The sequence below is a fragment of the Dasypus novemcinctus genome, chromosome 19, assembly GCF_030445035.2.
Source record: "Dasypus novemcinctus isolate mDasNov1 chromosome 19, mDasNov1.1.hap2, whole genome shotgun sequence".
Lineage (NCBI taxonomy): Eukaryota > Metazoa > Chordata > Mammalia > Cingulata > Dasypodidae > Dasypus > Dasypus novemcinctus.
This window is the reverse complement of record NC_080691.1, coordinates 47,774,925-47,787,566: the sequence shown is the minus strand read 5'-3', so window position 1 is coordinate 47,787,566 and position 12,642 is coordinate 47,774,925. Positions and strand designations below refer to the sequence as shown.

Here is a 12,642-nt window from a genome sequence, read left to right as displayed (position 1 = left end):
GAAGCACCCTGCGAGGGAAACAACCAGCGGAGGGCAGGGAGAGAGGGCGGAAGGCCTGGGGGCCGGGAAGGAGTGTCTGTGCAGATGGATGGTCAGAAAGGGTGGACGCACTCACTCTCCCCGAAGAACAAACCGTAAAGTGCGCGATCGGGGCCCCCACGCCCCGTGGACATCATGCAAATCCATGGGGAGCTGCCTCGGAGGAGCAAAGAGACAGCAAAAAAAAAAAAAAAAAAAAAAATCCACAGTCACAGAAAAGAAAAGGAAAAAGCCCCATTTCCACACAGAGATCCTTCTAGAAGGAAAGAGAAGAGAGGAGACGAGAGGGCCAAATGCGACACGGTGTTGACTTTGTCCTTCCAGCCCTGTTACACAGCGAGTGGAATTTCTGTCTGGAACATCCAAGTCCCCCCACCCACAGAGGGACAGGGCCTTGGCCCCACAGTAGATAGAAGCAGCAGCGTTTATTCAAGACACAAGGGTGAGGGAATCTGGTTGTATTCCCTTCTCCCCAGAGAGGGTGCATCTTGACGAGTGATCCAGTAGAACTCTAATTTTTAGACTCTGGTAAATTAAGTTCATAAAAACCACCACCTTCGCCGGTTGCCTGCCTAAGGCTGAACTCTGAGACGCACTGGCTTGCGGCGCCCTCTGGTGGAAGTTTGGGAAACCACAGTCTGAAAGACCAGCCCCCGGTGGGGTGGGGGCTCCGAGACCCACCATCGCCCAGAACCGTCCCCGGGGGCCACCTCGCCTTTGGCCTTGGGTAGCTGTGTCTCTGCTGGTGGCCCGCCTCTGGGGGGTGGACCAGTCACACCACGGCAAGGTTCCAGTTCCCGTTCCGCGGACGGCCCAATTTGCCGGAGGTTTCGGGGCCATCTGCCAGCCTCCTGGAGATGGGATCCGAGCCTCTAGACTTCGGTGGAGAACAGGATGCTTTGCCTCTTGCTGTCTGGGGCAGGGATGGCCTCCAGCTGCAGGAAGTACAGCAGTACCTGGACCTGCCCGGGCAGGGTGGGGAGAGGAGGGCAGCTCAGACTTCCAGATACGGCCACAAGGGTCTTCTCGAGCCCAGGTCCTGGGGACTGAGGCTGCAAACCCAGCTCAGGAGATCGAGGGCCCACCCCTCCTACTGGTGGCATGAGCCCCTCAGGAGAGACCCCAATGAGAGGGGCCTTGGCAGTGTGTTAAGTCCCCAGGCTGGGTGCACCTGGAGGACTGCCTGGTGGCGGCGACCCTTCTCTCTGCACCACAGCCCTCTCCCCTCTCTGTGCATGGGCAGGAGCCTGCCTGCAGATACCTGGGACATGACCTCCAGGGACCAGCTGTCGGTCATGCTGATGGGCTGGCCAGGGTTGGCAGGGAGCTTGCTCTCCTTCTCTGAGGGCCGGAGTAGCGTGGGGCCGAAGACAGTGGCCAGGTTGTGCAGGGACATCTTGTTCACGGTCTCCTTTTCTGCCACCCTGTGGGAAGACAAGGCACAGGATGCTATCTGGATACCTCCTCTGGGACCGAGGCTGAGGGTCTGCGACTGGGGCCACACCAGGAGCTCCGGGGAAGACGGTCAGCTCCACCCCAGAGCCCACCCTGGCTCTGGCCAGTGCCCTGCTGAAGGCAGACTATGGGTCCTTCTGGATCCGAGGGGCCCAGACGAAGAGAACTCCAGGAGGGCAAGCGGCGGGGTCAGCTCTGGGCCGCATCCTGGGGGTGGTGTGTGTGTGTGGGTACCCCCAGCACCCCTGCTCGCTGGGGCACCTCGGCTCTTTGCTTGAGGCCACGGTCGATAAGAAGGAGGGTGAGGATGGCTCTAGTACCAAGGGGTTGAGTAACCGCCAGCAGGTTGGGAGGGCTGCCCCCTGGCCACCTGTGGGTCCTGGAGCCCCGGGGACCCCCACGGAAGAGCTGGCGCTACCTTTTCAAGTGGTCCACGAGGAAGAGGAAGGTGAGCAGGTTGGCCTCTGGGAGCGACAGCAGCAAGTTAAGCATGCAGCTCTCCTTTGCAACAGGGTCTGAGAGAGCTGCAGAGAGGGGGGTATTACTTCTTGCGGTGCACTGTCAGGCACCGGCCTCTCCTAAGAGGGGTGGATGGAGCATCAGGATGTCTGGGGGAGAGGGCACGGGACAGTCAGTCCAGCTTGGCACCCTCGCTCACCAGCACCGGTGCCCAGGAGGAAACCCTGCGTGGGGTGGGAGCTGCCTTGGTGCTTTTTCTATATTTCCAAGGCATCCAGTGCCACAGGAACTAGCAGCAGGGGTACCCTGAGGATGCTGCCCGCCCAGCTAACTCCGTCCGCTCCCTCCTGATACCTGTCAGGGCTCAGGACATGAGAAGTCAGACATGGCAGGATGGGGCTCCCAGCCCCATCAAAGCTCCCAGGCTCTCACATCCCTTGGGATACTTCAAGGGTAGAGAGACCCAAGGCTTCTGCCAAATAGGCCCTACACAGCCAGATCAGTCCTAAGGGTGATGAGGAGGCTGCAGCTGCTCCATACATCAGTGCCTAGCTCTCTTTGGACAGCCATACTCCAGGTTGACTCAGGGTCAGGCCAGGCTTGACCCCTGGCTTGCAGGTGCCAGAACCAGCTATTAGAGAGGCTGGTGGGACCTGCTGGCTGCACTTGGCCTGGGACGGTACCTTCATCCCTGAGCTCCAGAGAGGAAGAGCAGCAGCTTTCAGGAATCACCAACCCAGGCAGGTGCTATCGGCAGCACCGGCCTGTTCTCTATCCTCTCCTGCCCCGCAAGGTTCATCCTACTTAAAGGGATGAGGATAAAGGGCTCCCCTCCAAGGAAGAGCTGAAACCTCCCTGGACGGGGCTCGGTTCTGGGCCCTTCCACCAGCACAGACAGTTTCCCCAGGCTGGACTGAAATGCAGATCTTGGCAGCAGGGTGCAGAAGGGCGACCCTCACTGGACTTTGACCCTCAAGGGTGCCAGCGGGCAGGAGGGGAGAGGGGGGCCACGCCTCCCAGCAGGCCGGCGGTCATGGGGACTCACCGATGCCCTCGGCGAAGCTGGGGTAGAACTCGTCGGTGAAGAGGGGCTCGGGCAGCTCCCGGAAGTACAGCTTGAGCGTCCCGGCAATGGCGTTGACGTCCATTTCGTTCATCATCACTGACACGTCTTTATTATCTGGAAGAGCCCAGAGAAATAAGGCCAGGCTACGGACAGGGCCACATCAGGGTTTCGCTCTCCCCACCTAAGAGGACACAGTGCTCACCCCTGGCTGCTCTGGGGGTTCTCTTCTTAGAAGGGGTGCATATCACCCCTTCCAAGAATCCAAGCACTCAGATGAATTGTATGCTTTTTTAATACATTTCAATAAAATTGATTTGTTAAAAAAAAGAATCCAAGCGGTCCTGAGTCTGTGCTGGGATAACAGGACTGGCATGTACCCCAGGAAAGCATCCCCAGCCGCATGCCTCTTCCTAGCTTGGCAGAGGCGGATGCAACCGGCCCTGAAGAGGCCGCGGGGCCTTGTCGGGGGGAACAGGGCCCCTGGACAGGGGTCGGGCGGCTCTGTGCTGTCACAACTGCCCGGGCCACTGGAATCATTTGTTCTGTGTCAGTGTTTCAAGCAGCCCCTGCCCCGTGGGCTCAGGAAGCCACTGGCCCTCCGTGCCACTGTGGTCTCCCACAGGGAGCTGGCACTACAGCTGGGGCCCACCCAAGGGTGCCCAGCTCTCTGGGGCTCTGGGGAGAAGAACGGCCAGGCACGAGGTCCCAGGTCGACCTGCTTCTGCCATTTCTCACTTTGAGGACCCTCTTGGGTCTTGGTGTCCTCAACTGGGAAGTGGGGTGTCCCAGCCACTTCCTAGCGCACAAGGGTTCCCGACACAGGGGAGCCCTGGATCTGCCGAACAGGGCCCCACCACGTCCACAAGGGGTCAGGGGGTCAGTAACCCCCACCCACCCCTTGAGGGGCCCGAAGCGGGGGTCACAGAGGACACGCCAAGCCCTAGCGCAAACGGATGCTGGCCCCCACCGTGCCACCTCCCTCCCCCAGCTCCCGGTACTCCCGGGGTTGCGCTCACTGAGGTCAAAGGCCGCCTTCAGCGCCTGGATGTCCGTGGCTACCCCAGACACGCGGTAGATGCCCACTTCCTCCATGCCTCGGCGTTCGATCTCCTCCACGCACTGGCGCACGATGTAAGGCACCTTCGACCTCTCCCTCCTGCGGGGGTGGGGACACACCGTCAGTGCCCAAAGCCCACCCGGCGGGAAACGACCCCGCACTTCTGGACACGGGGTTTAGGAGGATGCCGGGTGGGGGAGCCCCTCTGTTGCCGCAGGCTCGGTTTTCATCGGGTTAATCTCGGGGACCTTTCCAAGGGCTCGCGGCAGCCGGACGCTCTGTGAGTCACACAGGGTCTTTGGGAGAGGGTCAGGAGGCTTGTCTAAGTCAAGTCAGCCTCTGGAAGTGCAGTTAAAAGAGCCCCAGCGTGGGGAGGGGGTGTAGCTCAGCGGTTGCGTGCCCGCTTCCCATGTATGAGGTCCAGGGTTCAATCCCCAGTCCCGGGACCTCAAAAAAAGAGCCCCAGCCATTGGCAGATAAATGGAATCACAAAGCGTGGTCTATCCACACAACGGAACATCACTCAGCCACAGAAAGGAATGAACATCTTAACGGACCTTGAAGACATCACACCGAGCGAAATAAGGCAGACACAAAAGGACAGCTATTGTGTGATCTCACTGACGTGAAGTAACTGGAACATGCAAATTCACTGCAAGGGAAAGTAGGTGACAGGGTACCAGGGGTGGGGGTACAGAGTCTCTGTGGGGCATTGAAAGAGTTTTGGTCGTGGATGGTGGGGATGGAAACACACACGGTGACTCAATGTCACTGAATGGTCTGCCGAAAAATGGCTAAAATGAGCAATTTATTTCTAAGTTGGTAGGGTGTTGGGAGGCCTTCCTTCACTTGAGTCCTATTTTGCTACTGGAGGCTGGAGCACATAAAAACTCTTTCCTAAACTGCCTGCATTGGCTGCCACCCCTGTTTTGGAGCTTCTGTGGTACAGCTGCAGATGGATCCTCTCTGCCCCTGCCTGGAGCCTTCCAGAGATGCTGTTCAGACACAATTGAATGACTGAATGTCTGACGCAGGCCCTGGCTCCAGGCGGCCAGCAAGGCAGGGCAGCCAGGTCGGGGGCTGGCCAGATTCCATCCCGGGAAGTGAACAAACTCTGGGGGGGGGGAGTGGCTCCCCTCTTCTGCTGCCCTGAGAACTGCTCTCAAACCAACAAACAGGCTTCTCCTGGCAACGGATTCATGACAAAGGGGCAAGGGTTAAAATCGCTCTGTAGGAACCTGGGATCACGACAAATGCTGAGAGAGGAAAGAAAACACTGCACCCCGTGGTTCCGTAAGTCATGTGGATGCCAGCCAGGGAACCAAGAGAGGGAGGGCACGATGGCCATGGGGGGCCCTTGGGGGGAACGGGTGGGTGGCCAGAGAGATGGGAGGGAGCCAGAGAGAAGGGGGGGCCAGAAAAAGGGCGGGCAGGGAGACGGAGGACCAGACGGAGAAGAGAGAGGAAGATCACAAAGTGGGGGACAGAGAGGAGGAGGATGAAAGTGGGACCAGAGAGGGGGGAGGGGACAAGCGGGGGGCACCAGAGGGAGGAAGCACCAGAAACAGGAGGCCAGAGAGAGAGAAGAGGGCAGAGAGTGGGGGGACAAAAGAAGGGTGGGGGGAACCTTGTCTGCTTTTCTTCCACAGAGAAGAGGGGAAAACACCTGGGAGGGGGCCGGGCAGGCACCCACAGGAGAGCAGGATAAGTGGGGGCAGGGGACCCAGGAGCCCAAGCCCCTCATCACTCACTTGGTGACCACAGCGATCTTGACTCCGAAGACCCCCGTCTGCTTTCGGGAAGGCATTCTCTTCAAGCTGAACTCCCTGCTGGTGAACTTGACCGAGAGCTTCACCTCAATCTGCAAAGGAGAGAAAAGGGGGCGTGGCACTCTCACCTGGCAGCACCCCACAGGTCTGACCCAGTGAGCCCCAAGGCCCTGCCTCTGCAGAACCCCCCACTCGTGGTCCTCATCGCTTCTCTATCTTAATAAAAATAATTCCCAAAAATTAAAAGTAAAGAAAGCACAGAGAGACTGATTTGAGAGATCAAATGCTATCATTTTGTCACATGAGCCTGATCTTTCTTGGCAAGTGCCACGGTTGCTTTTAAAGACTAACTCTTCCTGGGATGGCTGAAGGTGAATTGGAGGGGCTTGGCTTCTATGAGGGCGTCTAGGTCATCGTCCGAAGGATGCTTAGGGGATCCTGTAAGGGGCTCCATCCTCCCCTTGGGCTCCCCTCCGACTGTTCTAGAAGGAACCGGGGCCACCCAACCTTCCGGAGGAAGCCGAGCGCCACTGCAGCACCGTGGTGGGTACGTACCCCGTTCATGGCAATGACCGTCCGCTGCCAGTCTTTGTCGTGCAGGACCTGGGGATCCAGCTGAAAACCGGAGAGGAGATTAGCAGGCGCCCTTGGCTCCGTGCAGAGCCCTGGCCTGGCAGCACCCCTCCTGCTCCTTCTCCATGCCAAGGTCGGGAGCAGAGCAGAGCTGGATGCTGCTGGCACCGCTATGGGGAAGCCACGAAGGGCTGAGAGAGAGGACCCAGCCTGCTAGAAACCCCTGGAAAACCAGCCTTTGCGGCCTGGGGACGGAGCCCTGGAGGTGAGGCAGTAAGAGCTCACGGCTTCACTGGTTCTGGATGCGCTCAAGTCCACACCAGCCTTCTTTCTCGGTCCTGCCCCTTGCCCTGGCCCCACCATTGCAGGTGCTCATTTGCAGCTCAGTGGAGGGAGAGCATCAGCTTAACTGACGTTTCAGGAAGCCCAATTTCAGGAACAACTTGCTGGCAGCAGGGCACCCAAGAGCGGAGCACTGCTGCCACTATTTCTCTTTCAGTTGTGACACAGTTGGGCTGCAGAGGGGGCCTCCAGCAAGGCCGGCCTTCTGCTGCTTGGAAGCCAGGCAGGGAAGGATCCAGAGCTTGGCCCCAAATCATGCAGCTGGTGAGGGGAGCTTGAAGTCCCTCCTAGGACCCCCTCTACGCCCTCAGTGTTTTCCACACTTGGCAGGACTGTGCTTTGTACCTTCACCCCAACAAGCAACCTTGGTCTCTGCAACACATGCCCTTGTCTACAAAGGCTTCCCTTTGTCCCTCCCTCTTTGAGAGCACACGCAAGCTACACTGCATTTCCTGGGTGCGGCCGAGAGCTCCAGCTGAGCTGGGTAGAATCTTGGTAAAAAATGCAAATAAAAATCTCCCCAGTAGCAGTTCTAGGGTGGGAACTGGAGTGGCATAACTGGAAGCCTCTCGGCGCTTCTGGGGAGAGGCCACCGGTGGATTCCATATTGTTTACAGCCTTGCACTTTCATCACGTGCTCCCGGAGACGGCTCGTCTCTGCTACCGGGCAGAGCTGGAAGCATGCCCTGTGATTTCGGTGTCTCCCATTTCCACCCCCTGCCCTCATGGAACCAAGCATAATGTAGGGTTAAGAAAGGAGCCCGAAAGAGGCACAAGCTTAGCCAGAGCCAGGGGGCCGGAGGAAGCCACGTGCAAGGCCAGGAGGGGTTCGGAGTGCAGCTGCCCATACCCCAGACACTGGCACCTTTCCCTGCACCTGCTCAGCTCAGGCCCCTCACGGGCACCCGATGGGTGAGCCCTCCTGACTGCCCCTTCCAGGGCCTATCAGCCAGCGCTTCCCACAGGGTGATGGGGCATCTCCCTCCAGAACAGCCAAGCCCCACTGGGGTTGTGCTGTGGCAGGTTTCTCATTCTGCACCCGTCCCTGGTGGCTCTTAGGAGCCACAGTCCTGGCCACGTGGACCTTCCACCTGCATGGCAGCAGCTACGGATGGTGGGTCCGTGGAGCAGGGGCTGAGAGGATCCAAGTCGTGCTTCCCCCCAGTGTGAATCCCAGGTATCCAGCTGGGCCCGAGGGTAACCTAGCCTCACCGGAGACAACAGGAGGGGCTGACGCACAGAGCCCCACCCCTACCCTTTGGGGCCAGCTGCTGGAGCAGGCATGGATGGAGAAGATGCGGTGGGAAAGAGCCTTCCCTTTCCCCGCAGAGGATGGTGACCACAGGGCCCTCTCCTAGAAAACTTAGAACTGAACAAAGCACCCCAGATGCCGGGTAAGCGCGGACGGGAAGAGGGGCCATCCCTGGCAAGTCCTTCCACAGGCCCCTGGCCATCTCTGGGATCCCCAAGCCAGCCCACCCCAGACCCCCAATCCAGCGCACCTTGCCCTTGCACATGAGATTGCGGATTTGGGTCCACAGGGCGGGGCCCCGGGCACGCAGGTGCTTCTCCTTGGCGGCTGCCCGGCGGGGATGGAAGTACCGTAGGAAGCGCTGCATGGCGGCGGCGGCGGCCGGAGCCTTTAGCATCCTCAGCCTGCAGCTCAGAGCAGCCTGGCCAGGCTGGGTGGAACACCGCCTTTTGACCGGGTCCCCCTGTGGAAAGCCCCACCCCCGCGGTCCAGCTGCCAAGGTCAAGACTTCCCATCACCATTCCATCGTGGGGGGAAAAAGCACCCCCCTCCTGCCACCGGGGGCCCACTGGTTCCGGGAATTCCAACGTGTCATGTTTCTCCTTTAAAGCCCAGAAAGGCCTAATTTCCTCCTGAAGGGGCTGGTTTCCTGCGTCTGTGGCTGGAGACGCTGAGTAAGACGTGTGGGCCTTGTGCTGGAGATGCCCCCAGTCTGCAGTCACCCCGGGATGATGATTCCCTGCAGCCCCCGGATACAGACTTCGCTCGGCACCCACATCCAGCCCCCACGCCCACCCTGGTCCCAGATAGGCTGTGGCACGGCCAGCCTCAAGCAAGCGCGGATCGAGGTGACGTTGCTGCGGCCGGTGTCCAGGTGATGGAGCACCCGCCACCTGGCGCAGCCCGCACGGGGGGGGGGGGGGGGCCCAGCCCATCGGCGGCTGCAGGGCAGGTCTGCTCTGCCCCCTGGCTGGCTCCTCTCCAAAGAACAAAGTGTGCTCGGCAGAGCGGAAGCGGCGGAAGATTTCCACAATTAAGAGGCCTGTGTGGCCGGGTCTCTCAAATCCAAAACAATATCCCAGCCTGATCCGCTTTCTCCTAGGGTTATTTAAAGCGCGCTGGCGGGTAAACAAACGAGAGAGGGAGGTTTGGAAAAACAAGATGAGGTGGGGAGATGACCGGGAATGGGCAGTCAAGGGAAAAACTGAGAATGCTGTGTGATCCCTCTCCCGGGGTCGCAGGGAGGATGGAGCCTGCTGCTTGGAGTGGGTAAGTGGGTAACAAGGCCTGCACACCCCATTATTCTCAGGGGTCAGCCAGGGCTGCTGCCTGCCTCCCCTGGTTGAGCCTTGTTAAGCCAATATGCAGGCTGAGGGAGGGCAGCCAGAGGTCTGTGCAGAAGCTGCCCCAGATCCCCGTTCCAGGGCTGTGTAGGTGGGGGGGGGGGCCTCAGGAAGGGGCCGGACCCGAGTGGGGCGGACAATGAGCTCAGCCCCTTGAGCAGTGTGTTCTGCCTTGCTCTTCAGTAGCAGGTCACCATGGAGAACCATGGGGTCTTCTCACCCACCCACAGGCCAGGATGTGCTGGGGCACAGGACAGGGCTCTAGCGTCCGGTCCCTGCCCTGGTTGCAACCACCCTGCAGCCACACCACGCCCCGTCCATTCCCACCAGCCCTGCCCTCTTCTCTGGGGAGGCCCAGACCAGGCCCTCTCCTCTCTGAAGTCCTCCCTGATCCCCTGCCCTCGATCCCCCAATCCCACTCCTTCTAGCCCCGCCTCATTTCCGAGCCTTGCTGCTCTGGGCAGTGGAGCCTGGGGGGCAGCTGTCCTCAGGATCTCGGGGTCCCTGGGGCCTGGCACCCAGAGGGCACCATGTGTGGAAAAAGCAGACACGGGGAGGGGGCAGGGGGTAGGTTCTCGGTGAGTGAGCTGCACTGGCGGCACTCACTCCGAGGGGACCGGTTCCCAGCCACCCCACCCCTGGACTCAGCACTTGAGGGTTCGGGTGATCCCGTGGAACCTGTCTCCTGGTGGCAGACTGACTCACAGACCCCGATTTAGCCGTGTTTTTGATCTTCACCGGTGTCCCCGTGGGTGTGAACCCATTGTAAAGAGGTCCTCTCGGAAATGTTATTTTTAGTTTACTGCCTGAGGATGGGCTTTAAAACAAATGACAGGAGGCCTTCTAAAGACCCGGAAGCCACACAAGGAGGCAGTCAGTAAATTCCCGTTGTCAAGCCAACTCACAGTGTGGTCTGTGACAGCAGGTCAGGCAAACTAAGATATTCCTTTATTTGGAAGATGAGCCCAGGGTAGGTGGGAGCAGGGAGAGCTGAGCACCCAGTCTGGGCGGTCTGCTCAGCCTGGGACCGTGCATGACGCTGGCTGAGAGAAGGCGGGATCCTCAGCAATGGGCCAGGGTGAGAGGTGTGGGGAGGAGGCAGGGGCAAAATAGAGGGGAAGGGAAACAGGTACAAAGCAATAGTGCTAGGGGGCAAAGACTGAGTCAGGATGTGGGCAGCTTTGCATTCCAGTCCCTCCGTGTGGTAGTTTGAGACTGTACAGACCCCAGAAAAGGTCATGTCCTTAGAGCTAATCCATTCCTAGGGTATGAACCTATTGTATATGGGACCTTTTGATTAGATCACTTCAGTAAAGGCCCTTTTGATTAGGGTACCTCAGTAGGGCATGACCCAGGATAGGTCTTAATCCTCTTTCCAGAGTCCTTTATAAAAAGGACAAAGGTGGAGAGAGAAAAACTCCCAGAAGCTGAAAGAAAAACCCCAGAAGCCAGAAGCTGAAATCAACAGAACCCAGGAGAAAGAAAGCCCCGGGGGCAGAGAGGAAGCTGGAAGAAGGCAGAAGCTGAAAGCAATGAGACCCAGAGAAGGGAGAGACCAGAGTTTCCACCAAGTGCCTTGCCATGTGACAGGGGTCCAGGATCACCAGCTCCGGTCTCCAGGGAAAAAAGCATCGCCTGTTTAAGTCTTAACTTGGACATTTTCATGGCCTCAGAACTGCAAGCTTGCAAATTAGTAAATCCCCATGGGAAAAGCCAACCCCTTTCTGGTATATTGCCCCAGCAGCCTTTAGCTGGGGAACCTTGAGAAACTGCTCAAATGAGCAGGTGGCACCGCTATCCCAAAGACCAAATGCCAAAATGCGCTCTTGGATGCTGCCTGAACATCCGCGAGAGTGGGGCGGCCCAGTTGTGGGGCGGATTCATACCACGGGATTCCACAAAGGCAAGCTTGAGCTCTACAAATGCGAGGACACATCTTGGGAACACGGTAGGGCGTCCAAGTGGTGGAGTGAGCGGTGTGTACAAAAGACGGCTCCCCTCTTTGCAGTGAGCACACTCAAGTCTGTACAAGCAGGACCCACATCAAGTTCATGCTGGGGGGTCACTGGTAGAGGCAGAGTGGGTACAGATCTCTGTCCAGGACTACAAAAGGGGGACGACTGGATATACTCGGGTGGACATTTCTGCCTCTCAACCCACAAGCCCTGCTTGACCCTAAAACAAGCCAGATGTTGCATGAGGATGGACAGCAGGAGGGTGGGGCCGTTTCCTTCTCACTGAGCTGGGAACTCTGCTCCAGGTCTGGTTACAGGCCAGAGGTGACATCTGAGACACCAGCGGAGTGGCTCAGGTGAGGAGATGGCCTGCGGAGCTTGTTTCCACGTGAGGGGACGCTAGCCCCTCCCCACCTGCACCGAGAGGGGCCAGCGTGCTGCTCCCTGACACGCCAGCCGTCACGTTCGAGGACACAAAGGCACTGGCCAGGGCTGGTCTCCCCGCCCCACCCTGGGCCCCCTGCTGCCTTGGGAGAGCCCGGGCCTTCAGCCCTGACCACGGGATCGGCTGTGGCTGCCCAGCCTACTTTCCTAGGTTGTCACCTGTTAAGAAGGCAATCTCATCAGCTTCCTCTCCTTGCGACAGGAAGTGCCCTGCCTCTTTGTGGGGTCTGTGGGAGGGATGGTGGCGCGAGGCAAGGAGAAGACGGTGACAGGAACGTGGTCATTCTGAGACCTGGTCTCCAGGTAGGGACCTGTGATGGTCTGAAGCTGGACGGACCCCAGAGAAGTATGTTCTTGAGGTTAAACCATTCCTGTGGGTGTGGACCCATTATAAGTAGGATCTTAAGATGTGACCCACCTAGTTCAGGGTTAAGTCTTAATCCCCTTACTGGAGTCCTTTATAAGAGAATGAAATTCAGAGAAAGCCATCGAAGCCAGAAACTGAAAGCAAGGAAACCCAGAAGAGATGGGAGAGACCAGCACATGCCGCCACGTGCCTTGCCATGTGACAGAGGAGTCCAGGCTCGCCAGCAGCCGGTCTTCAGGAAGAAAACATCGCCTTGATGATGCCTTGATTTGGACATTTTCTCAGCCTCGAAATAGTAAGCTTGGAAGCTCATAAATCCCCACTGTAAAAGCCAACCCATTTCTGATATGTTGCTTTTGGCAGCCTAGCAAACTAGAACAGGGCTGTTCCAAGAGGCACTGAACCATTCAGTTCCCTAACAAGCTTCCAAGGTGAAACCTGGGCAACAGGCATCCCAGAGTAGGCATGGAGCTGGAGCTTGGGGAGGAGAGGTGGGCTTCCTCCCACCACCACCTAGAACG

At 58.5% G+C, this 12,642-nt stretch overlaps 1 protein-coding gene across 1 annotated transcript in view; it reads right to left on the bottom strand.

The window, feature by feature from the left end:
- Positions 1 to 449: 449 nt before the first annotated feature.
- Positions 450 to 12,642, bottom strand: part of BCR (BCR activator of RhoGEF and GTPase) — a 143,506-nt gene continuing 131,313 nt past the window's right edge. Inside the window, exons 17-23 of the mRNA XM_058281735.1 lie at positions 6,401 to 6,460; positions 5,828 to 5,937; positions 4,036 to 4,175; positions 2,999 to 3,133; positions 1,913 to 2,018; positions 1,301 to 1,463; positions 450 to 1,001 (exon numbers count right to left, since the gene is read on the bottom strand). Of these exons, the coding sequence (XP_058137718.1) occupies positions 912 to 1,001; positions 1,301 to 1,463; positions 1,913 to 2,018; positions 2,999 to 3,133; positions 4,036 to 4,175; positions 5,828 to 5,937; positions 6,401 to 6,460 (804 nt within the window). The 3' untranslated portion in view covers positions 450 to 911. The remainder of the gene's footprint in view (positions 1,002 to 1,300; positions 1,464 to 1,912; positions 2,019 to 2,998; positions 3,134 to 4,035; positions 4,176 to 5,827; positions 5,938 to 6,400; positions 6,461 to 12,642) is intronic.